General features: G+C 37.9%; 2 protein-coding genes across 3 annotated transcripts in view; both read right to left on the bottom strand.

The window, feature by feature from the left end:
• The window catches only part of mid1 (midline 1), a 130,342-nt gene extending 125,205 nt beyond the window's left edge, over positions 1-5,137 (bottom strand). Inside the window, exons 1-2 of the mRNA XM_062069153.1 lie at positions 5,086-5,137; positions 4,508-4,726 (exon numbers count right to left, since the gene is read on the bottom strand). The gene's annotated coding sequence lies outside the window, so the exon portion shown is untranslated. The remainder of the gene's footprint in view (positions 1-4,507; positions 4,727-5,085) is intronic.
• A 369-nt stretch (positions 5,138-5,506) lies between these two features.
• LOC133664488 (rho GTPase-activating protein 6-like) overlaps positions 5,507-19,517 on the bottom strand; it is a 45,606-nt gene continuing 31,595 nt past the window's right edge. The window contains exons 2-13 of one of the 2 annotated variants that reach the window (XM_062069147.1): positions 19,075-19,234; positions 18,875-18,946; positions 16,117-16,379; positions 15,401-15,599; positions 14,237-14,292; positions 13,973-14,123; positions 13,734-13,882; positions 11,516-11,695; positions 11,003-11,100; positions 10,677-10,909; positions 10,354-10,428; positions 5,507-6,437 (exon numbers count right to left, since the gene is read on the bottom strand). In XM_062069147.1, coding sequence (XP_061925131.1) covers positions 5,941-6,437; positions 10,354-10,428; positions 10,677-10,909; positions 11,003-11,100; positions 11,516-11,695; positions 13,734-13,882; positions 13,973-14,123; positions 14,237-14,292; positions 15,401-15,599; positions 16,117-16,379; positions 18,875-18,946; positions 19,075-19,234 — 2,133 coding nt within the window. In that variant the 3' untranslated portion in view covers positions 5,507-5,940. The remainder of the gene's footprint in view (positions 6,438-10,353; positions 10,429-10,676; positions 10,910-11,002; positions 11,101-11,515; positions 11,696-13,733; positions 13,883-13,972; positions 14,124-14,236; positions 14,293-15,400; positions 15,600-16,116; positions 16,380-18,874; positions 18,947-19,074; positions 19,235-19,517) is intronic. The other variant, XM_062069148.1, reaches the window with a different exon arrangement.

Genomic DNA, 19,517 nt, shown 5'->3' with positions numbered 1-19,517 from the left:
ATATGCGTGCCATGGGAATAAGAAATAAATAAAACCATTTTTTGAAAAAGAGTCTTTGGCACAAAGCAGACAACGCTGCTTGTGTGTTTGGAACAATAAAACCATGTGTGCTTCTCACACTGAAACTCGATAATGATTACGCTCAATGAGGTAAAAGATGACTTCAGAGAGAAGCTTGGGAATTTGTGCTGCTTTTAAGATGATGAATTAATAAATCAGGGTGTCGCGATAATCAAGTGCTGAACTATAAATTACATGTGCTATCAGTGAAGCATTTGCTCAAATGTTTTTTTTTTATTTTTTAGAACAACTAGAAGGGGTCGCGCTTTAGAGAGTACGGAACCATATGTGGTACCACACTTTAAAAAAGGTAGAAAATGGAAAAAGATGGGGGAAAAATGTTTTTTTTTTTGTTTTAGTATGTTTTTTGTTTAAGGACAAATATGACACAAGCCTTCCCAATTGTTAGAAAGCCCACTGTTTAATATGTTTGTGTGTATGCTTCACTGATGAGAGTGAACATCGTTTTGTCCTACTAATTTTGGCGGTTCTCTTGTTTACATGTAAAATCTTCCACTCCTTCTTTGTCTCATTTTGTCCACCAAATGCTTTATATTGTGCATGAATGCACAAAGGTGCTCTTTGTTGATGTTATTGACTTGTTGGAGTGCTAATCAGGCATATTTGGTCAGTGCATGAACGCAAGCTAACAAATGCTAACATGCTATTTAGGCTAGCTGTATGTACATATTGCATCATTTAGCCTCCTTTGTAGGTATATTTGAACTCATTTAATATGCTTTACTTTTATCCTCTTTGTATATAATTTAGTTTTGCATGTCTCATGACATATTATCAGATAGTTGTTTGTGTGCCATGTTGTTCCAGACCACAGCAAACATTACCTAGCTTGCCAAAGATTGTAATAAATCTATTTTAAAGAAGACAGCCTGTCATATCCTTTAGCTTGGACACACACATCTATACCTTTGGCCATTAAAAGCCAGTAATTTCCATGAGTTATCTCACCTTCTGAGTAGCCTCTGATTTACTAATGGTTTCTAATGTTGTAAAAATGTGCAGAATAAATATTACATTTCAACATTTCTGTCAACGAAGATTTGCTTCAGCCTGCGACACAATCATTTTGATAGTAGGCTATTATAGCTATAGACACTTACGTCATGTGTTGCCTTCATTAAAAGACGTATATACGGATTTTAACTTTTTGCAGCTACTGAGAGATTTGTTTTTTGTATTTTTGCTCTTTCAACGTTTTTGGTTGCCGACCCCTGCACTAGGGTAATTTGAGGGCATTTAAAAATATTGTTTAAATACAATAACATGTGTTATACTGTTTGGTCATTGTTATAAATTAGGGCTGTCAACCTTAAATATGAAAGTCCTGAGTTCAATCCTGGGCTCGGGATCTTTCCGTGTGGAGTTTGCATGTTCTCCCCGTGACTGGGTGGGTTCCCTCCAGGTACTCCGGCTTCCTCCCACCTCCAAAAACATGCACCTGGGGATAGGTTGATTGGCAACACTAAATTGGCCCTAGTGTGTGAATGTTGTCTGTCTATCTGTGTTGACCCTGCGATGAGGTGGCGACTTGTCTAGGGTGTACCCCGCCTTCCGCGCAAATGCAGCTGAGATAGGCTCCAGCCACCCCCCCCCCCGCGACCCCGAAAGAGGGACAAGCGGTAAAAAATGGATGGATGGATGAGCCTTAAATAAGAGTTAAAAACGCTATTCTTCTGGATTTTTTAAGCAATAAAATGATTGTTATAAGATAAATAGCCATAAATTAATAAAACCAAATTAGTCACTAGTTAACTTTGAAAAATTATTGTTTTAAAAATATAAATCAATTATTACTTTAGTACAAAAAAAGAGACAGAAAAATATATAAATTAGTGCTGTCGAAGTATTTTTTTTAAATTAGATTAATCACACTTTTGGATTAATCAAGATTAATAACTGGTTATTACTTGAATGCATAATTTAAGTTAACTTAAAAAAGACACCAATATTTGGACACAAATGCAATTTTATTGTCAGAATGTTATTCAAGAATTAAACAATTATTTAAATTGAATGGACATCATGTATTTAGATTAAACCATTAGCACGTTTTAAGCAAGCTCCAGTAATTTGAAGTGAAGTTTTCTAGCGAGCACACCAGTCGGAGTATTATCACTAATTTTTGCACTGACACAATCGCACATAACTAGGGATGTTCGATAATGGCTTTTTGCCGATATCCGATATTTTGGTATTGTCCAACTCTTAATTACCGATACCGATATCAACCGATACTGCTATATATACAGTCGTGGAATTAACACAATATTATGCCTAATTTGGACAACCAGGTATGGTGAAGATAAGGTCCTTTTTTAAAAAATTAATAAAATAAGATAAGATAAATAAATTAAAAACATTTTCTTGAATAAAAAAGAAAGTAAAACAATATAAAAACAGTTACATAGAAACTAGTAATTAATGAAAATGAGTAAAATTAACTGTTAAAGGTTAGTACTAGTAGTGGACCAGCAGCACGCACAATCATGTGTGCTTACGGACTGTATCCCTTGCAGACTGTATTGATATATATTGATATATAATGTAGGAACCAGAATATTAATAACAGAAATAAACAACCCTTTTGTGTGAATGAGTGTAAATGGGGGAGGGAGGTTTTTTGGGTTAGTGTACTAATTGTAAGTGTATCTTGTGTTTTTTATGTTGATTTAATTAAAAAATAAATAAATAAATAAATTTAAAAAACGATACCGATAATAAAAAAAACAATACCGATAATTTCAGATATTACATTTTAAAGCATTTATTGGCCGATAATATCGGTATCAGTGTTTGCTGGGCGGCAGCAAACACTGCCGATGTCCGATATTATCGGACATCTCTACACATAACCCACGACGCCTTTCAGGTAACCATCTGTGGGTAATGTAGAGTAGCATGTCGAAATAAATTGCGTATTTATTCTGCATATGTACATTAATAATGCAATATTTTTTTAGATTAATCACATGAGTTAACTTGTTATTTTTGCAAGCCCTAATACAAATAATCAGGTAAATAATGCTGTAGTATGCATGCCAGGTCTTTAGAGGGCAGCCATGCAATCGGAAGTGTTGCTGGTTACTGGGGTTCAATCCCCACCTTCTCCCATCCTAGTCACGTCCGTTGTGTCCTTGGGCAAGACACTCCACTCTTGCTCCTGATGGCTGCTGGCTAGTGCCTTGCATGGCAGCTCCTGCCATCAATGTGTGAATGGGTGAATGTGGAAATACTGTCAAAGCGCTTTGAGTACCTTGAAGGTAGAAAAGCGCTATACAAGTATAACCCATTTATCATTTATCCTATTAATGTATGCATCAAATGCCACTCCATCTCCTGGCAGCAGCGTCGAGTGGGTGGCCAGGGGGATCCTTGGCTTTTCTTTTTTTTTTTTTTAAATCTGAAGAATTATTTCTGCTATTCTGCCATTTGAATATGTATTTTATGAAAAAAGAAGTAATATACTAGTGAAAGTTTTATTTTTGAATTGGTAGAATCAAATAAAAAATGTCGGACTACCTACAACACCCGCTATCAAGAATACAACATGGTTCCTTTCACCTGGATCCTGGTTCTTTACAAGTGTACGTAAACTTTTGACCACAACTGTAAGTCGTAGGATTTTATATCAATATCCCTTATCAATAACAGTATACGCCGTGGCTCGGGTGGTACAGCGACCATGCCAGCAACTTGAGGGTTCCAGATTCGATCCCAGCTTCCGCCATCCTAGTCACGTCTGTTGAGACCTTGGGCAAGACACTTCACCCTTGCTCCCGATGGCTCGTGGTTAGCGCCTTGCATGGCAGCTCCCGCCATCAGTGACTGTGAAAATAGTGCCTAAGTGCTTCGAGTACCTTGAAGGTAGAAAAGCGCTATTCAAGTACAATCCATTCACCATTTATGGGTACTTTATGTAATTGTTGTACACAAAGATGTGAGAAAATGCATTGCTATTAGCACATGGGGTTGTACATCGCCAACATCATGTAACACCTAACAGCAGGGAAGTCTTTTATCAACACCTGCTTTTTAAGTCTTGAGTTGATTGGTCATCATCTTGTATGTGTTTCTTTTATTGGCACTTACACTCACCTGGGAATAATGGGTAAAGTTATATTGCAGATAGTAATCAAATTGTGTAAGCTATTTTATTTCATTTTCTTGGCAAAGGTCTTTTAGACTCGTATTTGTTGCAATAAGTCTGTGTTTGTTGTGTTCTTTTACCATTATTTTATGCACATTGTTGTGTAAGTTAATGCTATATCGCAGTACATGATGTATTTTGGTACCTCTGGGAGGTGCTGCATATTCAATCTGAGTCTTGAGATGAAAACATTTGGGAAACGATGCTTGGAATGTAAATTTGCACTTAGAATGTGAATAACACTGAGGCAACAAGGGAGTTGATGGTTACAAAACATACCAAAGCTCTGCAGACAGAAGCGATGCACAGGATCTCACTGTCTGTCTTGGCCTTGAGACGGGACTGAAGGACTCCACTCCCCCATCGTTTTTAGGCGGTGACCTTGGTCTTCTCCTTCTTGCACCTTCCTGATGCCAGCCAGCCAATGAAGCACCGCCTGCTGGGAACAGTTGCAGCTTTCAGACCAAGGGATCAGCTCCTTACGATCCATTCTAGGCACTACAAATGTAAGATGAAAAAAAAAAAAGAAACATCAGATTTTTGATGACAGCTTGTTAGATCATTGAATGGCATCAAAGCAAGCTGTAAGAGGGTCGTTAAAAGAGCCCTGAGACTGGGATTATTATCATTAATAACTCATGTCTCTGCTCACTAGTGATGGTCACATAAAGGCGGAGGAGTCACACATAAGTAAAAGTTTGGCTTTAAAAAATGTATTTAGTGCATTTTTTTTCACAGACATTTTAAAATGTCAAACACAAACCAGGGTGCAAAATATTTATTGGCCTTAAGCAATAACAATGAATATATTTAATGCTCTGAGCTTGAGGCAACAATTTGAAACCCATGTTATTTACCTGTCTTATGCTGCCATCATGTGGTCATCATGGGTATAAGTCTCCTCGGGTGTCATTGTCACGTGCCTGCAATTAAATAAGCAATTGAATTCAATTTCATGCATAATTTCCACTCACAATGAGTTATGAATTAATTCAACTTGGACGACGGGGCAACTTTCATTGCCGCGTGATATTGAAAGTCATTATCACAGCATAATTGAGCTAAACTGGCAGCCGTTGGCTTATTTGTGAAAAGAGAATTCTATTAATTTAATTTAAAAAATACCATTTAAAAAAATCATAGAGTTTACCCAACACTTCTAGTCAGCCGGAGAGTCGCATATTACCTGGATAAATGGAAAAACAATTATATTGAATACAAAAGCTGGAGTATTTTTGACAGAATTGGTGCAGGATACTGTTTAATAGATATAAATAAACAGGAATGCTGTGAAATATCAAATAAATGAAAAGTGTGTACTCACATGAATTTAGATTTGTTTTTATTTTGATGAAGACAGTAAAGCACTGCACTTGTTTCACCTTTTAATGCAATGCTAAACGGTATTGTTTGTAAAGCTCTTGTATATATATAACAGCATTAAAAGAAAGATACGTGTATACATGTGCTTACATTCAGCATTCAAACCTCTGCGGCGGCTAATTAAGTTAAACCTTAAAATATAAAATATGTTTACATGTTTTTGTATGGCTGAGCTGCATTCTTTTTCAATGTCTGATATTATCTCGAAAATAAAATATGTCATAAATCACAATAATTGCATGTATATAAACACATAGTACAACAGTCTTGACAATATCCTGTAGTGCTACGACTGAGAGCTTCCCAGCATCTCATCAGAAAGTCGTGTGTCACACCAGTGTTTCAGGAAGTGCGTCTCCATTGTTTTTTGACAAAATTTGCCATATGTGACACTTGTCTGTCGGACTCCTAGAGGCCTGTTCTGGTCCACTTCTAGGGGTTGTGTTCTGTGTTTGTGCGTCAGACTGATCCGTGATGAAAGATGGCGCAGAATGAGAGACGTGTATCTTCCTGACAGGTCGAAACAAACAATCCCCATCAACAGGGCGTCCTGTCCTGCCCGCCACGTTGTCCGAGCTGATGGCTCCCGATTGGCTGATGGGTACCTGATGTAACGATGGTTCTGGTTGCCTCGGTTCCATCTGGTCGCCAGGGCTGCCGTCGCCACCGCGTCTACTGCGAGCCACCGGGAGGTGTGGCCTGCATTCTAATGCATCCAATGAGATCTGTGTTGTAGGCCTGATGGGGAGCTTGTTGTTACCTTGGCGACCGTTCAGCCCCTCCAGTGATCCAAATGACTTCCATTCAGAAGCGTCTTCAAGGCAGCCTGGAAGAGAGCAGCATTGGGCATTTGAAGGTTGCACTGGATCTTCTACATTATTTGTACTTTCAATATGAATGCATATAGAGTAGAACCTTTAAGGCCAAACACAATCTGATCACGTGGCATACCAAAATAGAAATAATCTGTTCCAAGGTCAAACCGCCACCATCATAAAACCTCTAATAAGCTAACATTCTTAATTAAAATGTATTGCTATGAATACAACATTGTAATTGTTCCCAGAAAAAATATATAAAACGTCTTATATTCAGGGTGTATAGATTTATACATGCAAACAAGCGCTCAGACACAACTCTATTTTTCACCTAAAAATATGTTATAGCCTGGAAGATGAGGTGTTGTCGTGTGTTCAGGTGAATGCAGGGACTTAGCCAGTGTTATCATGAAAAATTTACATTTTTAAATTAGGGCTGTTCCGGGTCAAAATTTTTGGCCCTTGATCTGATCCGATTTCGAGTCCTGATCGGATACTTTGACAATAGATTATAGAACTGAAAATGTTTCATAGCAAATATCTAAAGTAAACATTTCTATAAAGCTTGTCTTGTCTACATCTGTTCAGTATTTTAACATAAAAGTGCTTGATTGTGAGGCATTAAAAGCCACAAAATGCAACGGGTCCATCAGACCCACAAACGCCAGCTGAGTAACAACAATATGAACGTTGCACGGAAAATTTCTCTGCCAGTTTCTGCATCCCACAGGGATTCTTCTTTTGTGTTTCTGCACCTGCAGTCCCCACACAAGGTTGCAACATTGTTTGTCAACACTGTCTGCTCTCATTTTCTCGCACATTTGACCCTCTGATGTTCTGTGTACCTACACTCTGTCCTCCTCCTGTCTAGGCCTGCTGTGTGTGTGTGTGTGGTACACAGAACATCAATTTCCACACTTTCATTAGCCCCGGGTCCAGTGGACCCGGACATCGTATATGTAATAGAAATGTGTAGGGGAGGTGTATGGTGTGTGGTCATTAAATATGTATTCTGATATATGTTATTCACAGAAAATGAGCCAAAGTCAGTGAGTCTCAGTTTGAAAAATTAATTAATTGTATCATTTTTCTTTCCATACAAAATTAAAACGGGTCCCACAGACCCGAACACCTTGTGTGGTGTTCAGACCAATTATAATGGCTACAGTAAACACAAGCAAAAACTACTATTAGCTCCAATTTATTGATTTTATTTTATTTTTTTAAACCCATTTAGATTTTGCTTTCAAAGATAACTTCCTGTATCCGGAGACGTACTCCCCGAGTTTGTAAACAATGACAAAAACAACCCCAAAAATATATTTTGTAATAACCAGAATAAGAAAAAAGACAAATATCATATCACTTTGGTATCGTTTATATACTGATACTATACCAGGTATCGATACTTTACATTGAAGCTTTAGCGGTTAGCTTCTTGTGCCGTCCTGCTCTGTGTGTCCGTGTGTGTCCGTGTGTGTGTAGTAGAGTTGTCCCAATACCAATATTTTGGTACTGAAACCGGTACCAAAATATATTTCGATACTTTTAAAAATAAAGGGGACCACAAAAAAAAAAAAATGTCTTCATTTTAACAAAACATCTTATTTTGTGTATGGTTCCTATTGCAGTTAAAGAACAATTTTAGAAAATTGCATTTTATTAAAAGGCATTAAAAAATGTTTTTTGTTGTGGTCAGAGAACAGTTTGCAATTGTATATACAGTATTACATATGGCCTGCCATAATCTAGGTTTAGGTTAGAATAGAAAAGACAACTTTATTGGCAGTATGATTTATGGTTGCCACTCTTGGTCTATGCTATAAGAAAAACTAAATCTTGAGTAACTACTAAAAATATTACTATGGCTAAAAGTACACTGATAAGACATGCAGCAGGTAAAACACACATTGTTAAACATGCCCCTCCGCTCTGTATGTCACCGTTGCATGGCAGCATGTAATTGGAAAAACAGTACCGGTATTTTTCAAATGCAGTATAGTACCGTTTTGAATTCATTTGTACTGCGGTACTTTATTAGCATCGGTATATCGTACAACCCTAGTGTGTAGCATGCTTAGCCATTCCTTTTCCTCTAGTCCTCCAATGATATACTACTTGGAAGAAACTTAGTTTATTTCCCGCCATGGTGGTAAGGATCAGTATCTTTGAAGCGTCTTGTCACTGTGGATAGTTCGTTGCAGCTTGCCCTTGAATTCGAGTCGGTGTTCTAGCAAGACATGGACCCTCCTTCAATTCGTGCACTCCCTGCATGTGCGTAAAAAGGAATATAGAAATGTAGTTGTGCCTCCCCGAGCGTGCATCCCTTTTGAAGGAATCTTTCACGTGATTGCAGTTTTTAGTCACTGGGGCACAGCTGTGGTAACCAATCACAGATTAGGTAAAAAAGGCAAATATCGGCCCCGATTCGATCCCGTTATCAAAATCGGGACATCTTGATTTTAAAGTTGTAATGACGCGTAACGAAGGGGTTGCACGTATTACTTGTAATTGAAGTGTAACATTTCAGATTAATACAACTATGCTGTACACACATGCAAACACTATTCTCATTATAAATTATACCCGCAGTGAATTATTTGTAGAAGAGTTTCGCCCTGGTGTCTTACCAAAATCATCCGTGTACGACGGTCATGCAAATTAGATCATGAATATGGCGATGAGTTATAGGATGCAATGAAATAAGTTGGACTTGGTGACTACAAAGAAGCTGATCATGCTTATTTTTGGAGGGCTATGTAACATCATATTTAATAAAAACAAAAATTTAATTGGAATGTCAATATTTGACAGATCATAACGTCAGCTCCCTCGTGACTGACAACTATTTCTGAGATGAAGAAAAACATGTTCACCTTTTAGCTTTCTGTTCGCCAAGTCGTTGTCCAAATAATGTATTCATTATTCATATATATTTATTTTGTCAAGTAATGCAAAGCATACATTCTGTAACATGACTCTAGACTAAGTCGTCGTCATGAGCAATATTTAAACCTTTTGTGGACAATTGGCATACATATGAGATGATTTCAATATATCACTGGCACAATAGATGTGTTTTTTGCACAGCTATTTATGTCATAAAAATATTTGAGGTGTGATACTCATCATGAGAATACGTAGTCGATGTGTATATGCAGCATGGCTCCGTGAGAGTCAATCATTTGCACCCCAACAGTATTATAAACTCCCAAAATCTAAATGTGTTAAAAAAACAAATGTAAGCATAACTTAAATTCATAAGATGATTTTATCTAAGGAATTATCATGCTGCTATAAATATTTTTCCGTCTTTAGTCTTGGAAAAGTACTTTTTACTCTTTGGCCAAAAACAAATTTAAATACACCTCCTGATCGATTTATACATTGTTATAATTAAATAAAATGAACAAAATAAACAATACTTTAATGACCCACCACAATTCAAATGCATGCACAATATAACTACATTAATACAGCTTTATATATTTTGATATTCAGCCTCTAACAAATAAATAAACAATACATCCAGAATTAGACCTAGTGCAATATACTGTATGAGTTGTTGTGTATTTTATAGTGCATATGTGTTTTTTCATGCGAGTAGAGGCTTTATTTTGTGGTGCCATGATCGGACGTCGCTGATTCCCGTTGGTCGAAAAAGTGCATAGTACAATTGTTTCTATAAATACCAGCGTTTACGGTGAAAGTTACTTGCACACATTTCAACCCTGTTTTTTGTGCACAGCAACCTTTGGCCACAGGTGTGTTTGTGTAAGTGCCAGGAAGAACAGTTGTTTGTTGCCAACAGTTGGTTTGCATGTATACATCTCCGGATATAAGGGAGACGCTTTCTTGACACACAGTCCTATATTCAAATCAATTTGATAATGTTGGTACATTAAAGCCTAATTCATACATTACCTTTGAGATCAATGACGTTCTTGCTGAAGAATTGATGCCAGGTGTCCCAGAACTGATCGTCTTCTAAGGCCTCCTCTAACACAGAGAAGAGGAAATGATTGGAAAAAAAATAATAATTCTACTGTGCCCTTTAATTACTTTACAAAAGGGTATAATTACAGTTTACTTCACGGCACGACGGGAGCACAATAACTCTAAATGAAGCAGGCTTTTGCTGACAACGCCATTAATCTCAGTTACACATGTGCCAGAGCCTAATGAGAGCTGCTGTTTTGCTTGTATGAACATCTATTTCCATTTCAGAGCTTACAATGAGTATTTACCGATTGTAAAGGTTGGCGGCGTGCCTCTAGATGCGTCTGCTGACCCACTACTGAGCTCAGAAGCAGTTTTGGTGCCGCCGTTTGAGAGCGTCCCATCGTCCTCCAGCAGAGGCCGCTCATACAGGACAGGAGAGCTGTTTTCATAGGGAGACGCCTCTCCGCTGGACATAGACTCGTTCGAGGAGCACCTTTCCATCAACGTGGGCGCACATGGTCCAACTACACCTGAGACGCTAATGGATACAAACCATTAAAGTGTGTAAGATGGTTGATAGGTAACGGTGTGTCAGTGATTAGCTCAGACAAGTACACTTTTCAACACTCACCAGTACGGAGTCTCTTTCCGCCGCAGTAAGTAATCTACAACGTCAGGATCCGTTTCTAACAGACTCAGCAGAACTTCATTCTGGAGCTCGGCAGGAACCTGGAGGTTTATGTTGTGTTATATTTTGTACTGTACAAAAAGTGTGTACGTTTTCTGTTAGTCATAGGCATTACAAAGTTCTCCTGTGCTTTGGGCCCCAGTACAACATCCCCACTTATGGTCTTAGTCCAGTAGTTGCATATAGTAGTAGTTGTATGAAGATAATGTATTTCTGAACAAGTAATAGCATGTCTTTGCAGCAGGTTTTCTTATTTGCAATGCAATTCCTGGTTAAAGTTTAAACAGTTCAGGATTAAATTCCTGCCGTAAGGTACTGCTTTGTTTATCCACGACCATAAAAGCGCACTTGCGAAAACTAATAAAGTTAATGTTTACAGTTTATCAGGATTCTCTGTGCTACAATAAAACATTCCACTCTCATGATGGTAAACAGTTTATAGTGAGGAGGACTTACCAAAAACAGAGATTCACATGCATCAATCATGGTTTGGACTACTCTGATGATGGCGCTGCTCTCCTCGGCGCGGGCTAGACTCTGGACTGCAAACTCTTTGTCTGGGTTTTTTTGCTTGTGCAAGAGGTTGGGCCCAAGGATGGTGGCTAAATTCAATGAGGTCATCTTGTTTCCTGGTTTCTGAACAAAATCAACAACAGTGTTTTACTAAGCTTTATTCCGGTGCATTTAAACATTATGTATTCACTAGTTAATGTTTGTGCTAGCTAAAATGCTCCTTAGTCACTGACTGCTGCTGCAAAAAAAATAGAACAACCAAGATCCTCTATTCAAACACTTCACTCTGACATCTTACATAGAGAGGTTAATTACAGACATTGTAGGTACTTTGCACCGCTCTGCCACCTTTAATTTATCACTAATCACTGGGGGGGTTGACAACGACCTTTTTGTAGGGTAATAAGCTGAAGCACACTTTTCGTATGCCCTTTTCGTTTTACTTAATAAGGTCACCTAAATATTAGACACATGTCCCACCATGACACTGTTGAGCTCTATACCACTGCAATGACTACACTGAATACAAAAAATACAGCATAATGTCCAGTTACTGTAATCCCCATGTAGTGTAACCAGGAGTGTTTGTTTACTCAGCTGCAGAGAGTATCAGGATACAATCTGGGGTGACACATTTTAGGGCAGAGGCCCTTTTTGTACTGTGCATTTGAATAATATTTAATAATAAATGTCGATATTCCAATCATTGTGCCCCGTGTACATATTGCCACACTATCACAAGTCACTTTTTTGGACACATACGGAATAAATATATTCTATCTCTTACTAGGGATGTCCCGATCCAATATTGATATTGGTCTAATAGCAACAAAACAACAAGTATCTACCAAAAATCTCAGATAGAAGCTCCGATACAAAAAGTCCTGCAGCGTTTTCCTTGTGCGAAGCTGGAATGCCAATTAATATCTAAATATTCTCCAATAAGCACACAAGGTTGGTCTTTTTTTGTATTTTAGTCAAGTCATTTACACAAGGTAAACATGCTAGGCTTAGGCTACAAGGAGATGGCAAATACACAACAGCTAAGCACACAAGCTAGACATAAATGTCCTTAATTTAACAATATTGCAGTCTAAAACACCACATTTGTCAATGTAAACAAATACACATAAAGTCTCCAAGGCAGAAATGTATTAGAAAGTATCCAGTAACAAAACGTACCCGCATCATTTAACTTAGTGTAATTAGCTTCACTTTTTGTGGCCATTATTTGTCTCAGAAGAACAAATTACCACTCCACTTCAACTTAAAGATAGCATACATCTGTAAATGGGTTTGTGTTCTTCATACCTTCCATTATTCACTGGGTAATTTCACTTAATCAAATTAAATTACCCAGATATCACTATCCTTATTCAGTGATATCCTTGGATATCACTGTCTTATCTACAAAATAATAAGTATGTACTATGATTTGTATTGAATTAATACCAGTATCGGCAAATTATCAACGCTCCAATATCGGTAACGTATGGAAATGAAAACATGATTTTTATTGAATATAAATATAAATACATCCATGTTCTTCACAGGGCCAACACAGATAGACAGACAACATTCACACACTAGGGCCAATTTAGTGTTGCCAATCAACCTATCCCCAGATGCATGTCTTTGGAGGTGGGAGGAAGCCGGAGTACCCGGAGGGAACCCACGCAGTCACGGGAAGAACATGCAAACTCCAAATATACATATATTTTTTATTTAATTTAATTTATTTCTTTACTTTTAAATAAAAACAAAAATAAATAAAACATTTTAAAAAAGTAAGTGAAAAGTTGTATCGGGACACCCATAGCTCTTACAGTACAAACGTCAGCTTTACAGATGCCCTGTCTGTGCTGCAGGTTGTGTGTGTTGTTGGTCTGACATCCACAGTGAAACATGTTGGTATAAGTCGTAGTAAATGTAATTAGACACTTTCTTTCCTGCAGGGACCAGGTGTTATAATAATTTGTGCAAATGGGTGGTGCACCCAGTGACTACGTGGGGCAGGCCATCTATTAGAGCTGAGGCTAATATTTGTCAATCAGTCAATTGTCATTATCTTGGATCTCATTACATTGTAATGAAGTTACCGGTGGAGTTTAAACGACCATGTATGGCGAAGTCAAATTTAAAGTCAGGTGCGCATGGTCACCTTGTGTCCTGACTCATCCAGCATGCCGTCAGCATGTGCAGCCACAGAGGACAGCAAACATAGAAGACGCTGCAGCGTGTCGCAGTTGCACGGAGGAAGCAAGAACACCAAGAGCTGGATGGCCTTCTTTTGCTCCACCTGGTCCAACACTGATTATCATCATCATCATAGAAAAAGATTTAATGACTATAACTGGCAGATTTATGGTACATTTGTTGATGTTTGCAGTAGTGCCTCACATGTTGTGTTAATGAATGCAGTATAGAGCTCTCTTGTCAACAGTGGGTCGGGCATGTCTCTGAGAAATCCTTTCAGCAAAGCCGCCACATCGTGAACGCTGTGCTGCTCATCCAAATGAAGCTCCCATCCCTGATCGAGCTCTTCGCGCAGCTGGAGCAAGGGGCGGGCGGGGAGGGGCATAATACAGAAATTGCTGTAAGAGTGGTGATGCAATCCATCCCCCAACTCGCATTGAAAAAGTTCAAAGATAGCTGTTATCATACCTGCCTCAGCCTCTTCTTGGAACTTCCCACACGGAAAATTCCAACAGTCTGCAAACCTATACAGAAAGGACAAAAAGTCACTATTTGATGTCCAAAGTGTACATATATGGACTATACCAGGAGTGTCCATAGCAGCTCGAGTTTTGTAGGCCCACATGTTGGAAAACCATAAAAATGTAAGAAAATAACAGCAAAAAGACGTAATAAAATGACAAATGTATACAATACACAGTACAGGCCAAAAGTTTGGACACACCTTCTCATTCAATGCGTTTTCTTTATTTTCATGACTATTGTTCTTCAAAATTTGCAGTGATTACTTTTTCCTACAGTCTTGGCATTCTTTCGATGAGCTTCAAGAGGTAGCTGCCTGAAATGGTTTTCACTTCACAGGTGTGCTTGAAACTCATCGAGAGAAAGCCAAGAGTGTGCAAAGCAGTAATCAGAGCAAAGGGTGGCTATTTTGAAGAAACTAGAATATAAAACATGTTTTCAGTTATTTCACCTTTTTTTGTTAAGTACATAACTCCACACGTGTTCATTCATAGTTTTGATGCCTTCAGTGACAATCTACAATGTAAATAGTCATGAAAATAAAGAATACGCATTGAATGAGGAGAAGGTGTGTCCAAGGCTTTTGGCTTGTACTGTATATACAAAATAAAAAAATTAATACGAATTATACAAAATAATCCAAAGTCTGTAGGGAACATTTTAATATTTTTTTTATTTTGTAAAAAAAAAAGCTTCAAACAGACATTATATATTAAACTTAGTGTCAGCTGTGTGTTATAAGTGACACATTGTATTATTAATAGTTATTAGTATCAATATTTCATTTTTTTTCCATTACATTATGTCTCTTCAGCTTTGGTCCGCAGATGGCCCCTTGGCTACACTTTGGACACCCCTGTAATAACTAATGACAGTAAATGTTGTCACCTACAAAACAAAGTTGTGTCTTTAAATTCATGCAATCTGTCTGTATGTGATATATATCTGTTTAAGCATTTTTGTTTACAAAATTAAAAAAAAACACAAAAAACGTACACTTTGACATTTTGTTATGCTGCCCTTGGTGAAAAAAGTTTGGACACCCCTGGACTATACCATGCTGTGTTGCAGCAGATAGAGGGTGCAGAAAACATTTTATAGTATGAGTACCATGACTTTCCATGTGCTGGCAGCAGAGCTCCACTACCCGGGGCACCTGAGGGTACATGGGGTTGAGACTCAGCTTTTTGTTGTGTCGCTTCTTCCTGCTGTCCACCGCATTTTCCACTGGCAGAGACAGCTGGAGGGCCTCCAAGAGCTGAGACTGGTTGTCGTCTAAGTCAGTGATGCAGTCCACGGACACGCCACCCTTTATTGAGGATGGATGACAACCAGAGTGTTTTGTGCATGAAAAGTATGGCATTTATCAGACACCTTTATAGGTATGGTATGGTATATATTTGTGTCATAAAATAACAGAATCTGCAAAAAGGTGTTTTTATATATAAAGTTGAATTTGTTTCAAATAACATATTTTCAAAGTAGCATACAATTCTAATAGTATAATAAAATAACTGCTTTTATATTTAACATTGAATATATTTTAAGAATATTTTTTGAAAACATAACATCCTAACATTCTTCACTATAATACATTTACAGTTATTTTAGATAGAATTACAAATGGTATAATAATTACATACATACACTATTACTTAGAAGTACTTTATTTCAGAGGGATTTATTTGAGCTAAGGCATTTATTTATTCCAGTGAATGCATCAGGCAATAAAGTGCAATGTGGCGTCATTAGAGTGGGCGACATTATTTGAGGTATAAAGCTGTGGTGAATAACAAAGTACGTACAAGTAACAAGTGTATTTTTACCCTTCTGCGTGTCCGTGGGGCTGTGTCGGCCGCATGCACAAAAGGTGACTTATGAGAACTTTCTGAATTGGAGCTCAGGGATGAGTTGCTACTGGACAGCTCCTTGTTGGCCTTCTTAAAGGTGGAGGTGAAGTGAAGGAAGGACAGCACCAGTTCAGTTGGGTCACAGTGCTGCTCCTGTGGAGCATCATTTCGCTGCTTGTGTGTGCGGTCGTTGGAGATGACCTGTGCCAGCGGGATGCTAAACACCTGAGGCGGCGCCTCTGTGGAAGAATCAAGAGCCAAAGTTTAGTAAGTGCTGATACCCTCACCAAGGTTGTTATAATTCATCACCATTTGTTTGCTAGCAGCAACACAATAAATTGTAATGGTATCCATGAACCTTCATGTAGAGGTGAATAATCCAGATGCTAATAGAGCAGCATAGGCAAATAAATTGTATTTTTACCTTACATCTATATTTTCCATACAAAATCCAGCAGAACTCTTAAGAAGTTGGGGAGTCACAGCGAGGTGGACGTACTTATTTGGACAGTAAGTCAAGCTATCAGCCAGAAGGGCTGATAGGAAACACAAAGAAAAGGTAGGATAAAGTATCATTTTCATCTAATCTTGGCATACGCATAATCATTTATGTCACAACATGCGGTGACATACATGCTGCTAAAACCAGCCCTAATTTTTTTCCCCGATTGGTGAGTTTGGAGGTGTACCTAATGTTGTGACAGGGTGATTATATATAATGTTAATCAAGTTTATTTTCAGCAGTGTCTGGAAAAAAATTGTGGCAACAACTTCAAGATATATATTTAAACAGTGTACATTTTTAAAATATGAAGAATACTTTTGGAGAGGATAGGGCGTGGTTTCATTTGCAATCTGGGAACGCCCCAGAAACGGACATTTTGCAGACAAACTAAAAATAAAAACAGGTTACAAATGTGACTATAGAGGAAAATGTATGCAAAATGTACACCAGAGCATATCCAATACATGTTATCTAGACCACAAGAAAGTGCTTTAAATGTAGATTAAAATCATGATATGTTCCCTTTAAATAAATGAACAATTAACATGTTAGCATGTTAACTGTTAGCATGTTAGTCAATTGTGTTTGTGTAAAACTAAGTCATGTATATTGTTACTTAGCACAATCTTGCTAGCAAGCTAAGTGTTATGTAACAAGTAAGCATGCTATCATTTTAGCCAATTATGTCATGAATATTGTTACTTTCAAATTATGGAAATGGAAGGAAAATACTTCAAAATTTTGCAAATTTGTGGTTAATTTTAGTGTTCGTAAAGCATTTAGGCCAAAACCTTTGGTAACCGTGAAAAATTATTCATATTCCTATAAAGAGTTTGCAATGAATTCAATTCCACTTCCTGTAATTCCAATTCAACATTCTGTTGACTGTTTTCACCAGCTACCACCTCAGGAACACAAATACCACCATAATGATTAGAATACAGTAGCCTAGTAGGACAAAGTATTAATTAAAAACAAAGCAAAGGTTTTATTCAACAATTATATTTAATATTTTGGACTATTTTGGATAGTATTTCATGTTTTTATTTTTGTGTAATTGTACTTATATTGTAAGGGACTGGATGCTATGTTATGTTCCAATATAGTTTACTCAATGATTAATAGATGTTGTGGTTTTCCCATGGCCTTGAAGGCATCATTGTTACATGCAGCTTTTTCTGCCAATGTTTGTATGTGTTTGTTCTGCATGTTGATTGGCTGGGAAGCTGTAAAGGGGTGTAAGTAAGCGGAGAATGTGGCAAATATTTGGTTCTCACGTGTGTTGAATAATCATGATGACGGACTAAGATGGTTCTGTTAGTGTCTTAAATATTTATTTTGGCGTTGACTACGGCCTACAGTAGTCGGATTATAACGACCATCATTGAAGGCTGATTAATCAGAATCAGAACTACTTTATTAATCCCAGAGGGGAAATTGAGATTTTCAGCACAATCCCATTCAAGGATAGGATAGCTAACGGGTCTGCCAACTTCCGGCGCCCCTTATTATTAACGCCCCTTATTAACCTTTTATAAGTGATTATTTGGCGTACCACTAGATAGAGCCCGCGTACCCTTACTACAGTTTGAGAATCACTGGTATAGAACAAATAAATTCCAATTCCAATTTTTGGAAAATAAATTGAATTAAATTCCAAATTAAAAATATTGCACAAGCCTGCTTTCAGTCAGTGGGGATGTGGAGTCTGGACTGTGCGGGATGACAATTGTTACACATGCAACAAAAGCTGACGAAGATTTAACTACTTTCATGTTATCAAATAGACTGATTGCTTTGCAGTGGCGTTATAAACAGAAAGGATAAAAAAGGGAATGAGGGTGTGTCTATGTCGCAGGATACACGGAAACCAACAAGCTGCCATTGAAGACTGTTTTTGTTTATCTTCCATAATAACCCTTCTGTTCTTTTATAGATTATTTTCAAATGTCAGAGGAAGTGGAAGAGGGAGGAGGAGCTTACAGTAAATACATTCCTTCAGAAAGAACATGCTTCAACATCACCATGACATAAAAAGGCTGCAAACATGGCAATCAGGATACAACTTCTCTATTTCTGACTGTGTGTTTTGGAGCTATAACACTAATACTTTAGTTATTGATCTCTATTCTTTGTACCTCCAGGAATAAAAAGGGTACCAAAGTGCCAATAGCACAAAGCTTTTGGCAAGCCACTGTACCCTTATATTAAGTACTTCACACACATTACCTTTGTCTTTACTCTTCTCCTTAGATAGTGAATCCAGCTTCCGCCTCAGGGACTTTTTATGTTTGTGAACGTCTAAAAAAAGAGGCAGGAATAAACAAAAGATTTTGTAAGGTCTTTAGCACCACACTAACATGTAAACAGGATGAAGAAGTACACAATTGTGGGCGTGCGCATGTGTGCGTGCGTGTGTGTGTGTGTACATTTAGGGATGGTAATGTGGCAGCCCAAGTTACGATCCCGAAGAAGTCTCCCGAAGGCAACATCCTGGAGACGAACTCTCTCCAGCTCAGAGAGGCTTTGCAGAGGGACAGGCTTCAGACCCACAGAGCGTCCCGACACGCTGTTCCAAGTGAAGCCTCCCTGAGAACACACACACACACACACACACATTAGAGGATATTAAAATGAACGGAAAATAATTTCCTGAAGACTCAATTATACAATTTGTACGGGGATCATTTTAGCTTAAGGAGATAGAGGCATAGTTCCGTGACATTGCTCGGCTCTTCAAGGGACTCTGCAAACGTACCAGAGGGCTGTGCCTTAACTAATGGACTTAAATGATCCACTGAGCAAAATGGTTAAATATGGACTTAAGTATTTGGACAAAATAAATTACAAAAAAAGGACTTATTGATCTTGA

Source organism: Entelurus aequoreus, linkage group LG14, assembly GCF_033978785.1.
Source record: "Entelurus aequoreus isolate RoL-2023_Sb linkage group LG14, RoL_Eaeq_v1.1, whole genome shotgun sequence".
In the NCBI taxonomy this organism is placed as follows: Eukaryota; Metazoa; Chordata; class Actinopteri; order Syngnathiformes; family Syngnathidae; genus Entelurus; species Entelurus aequoreus.
This window is presented reverse-complemented; position numbering and strand designations above follow the sequence as displayed.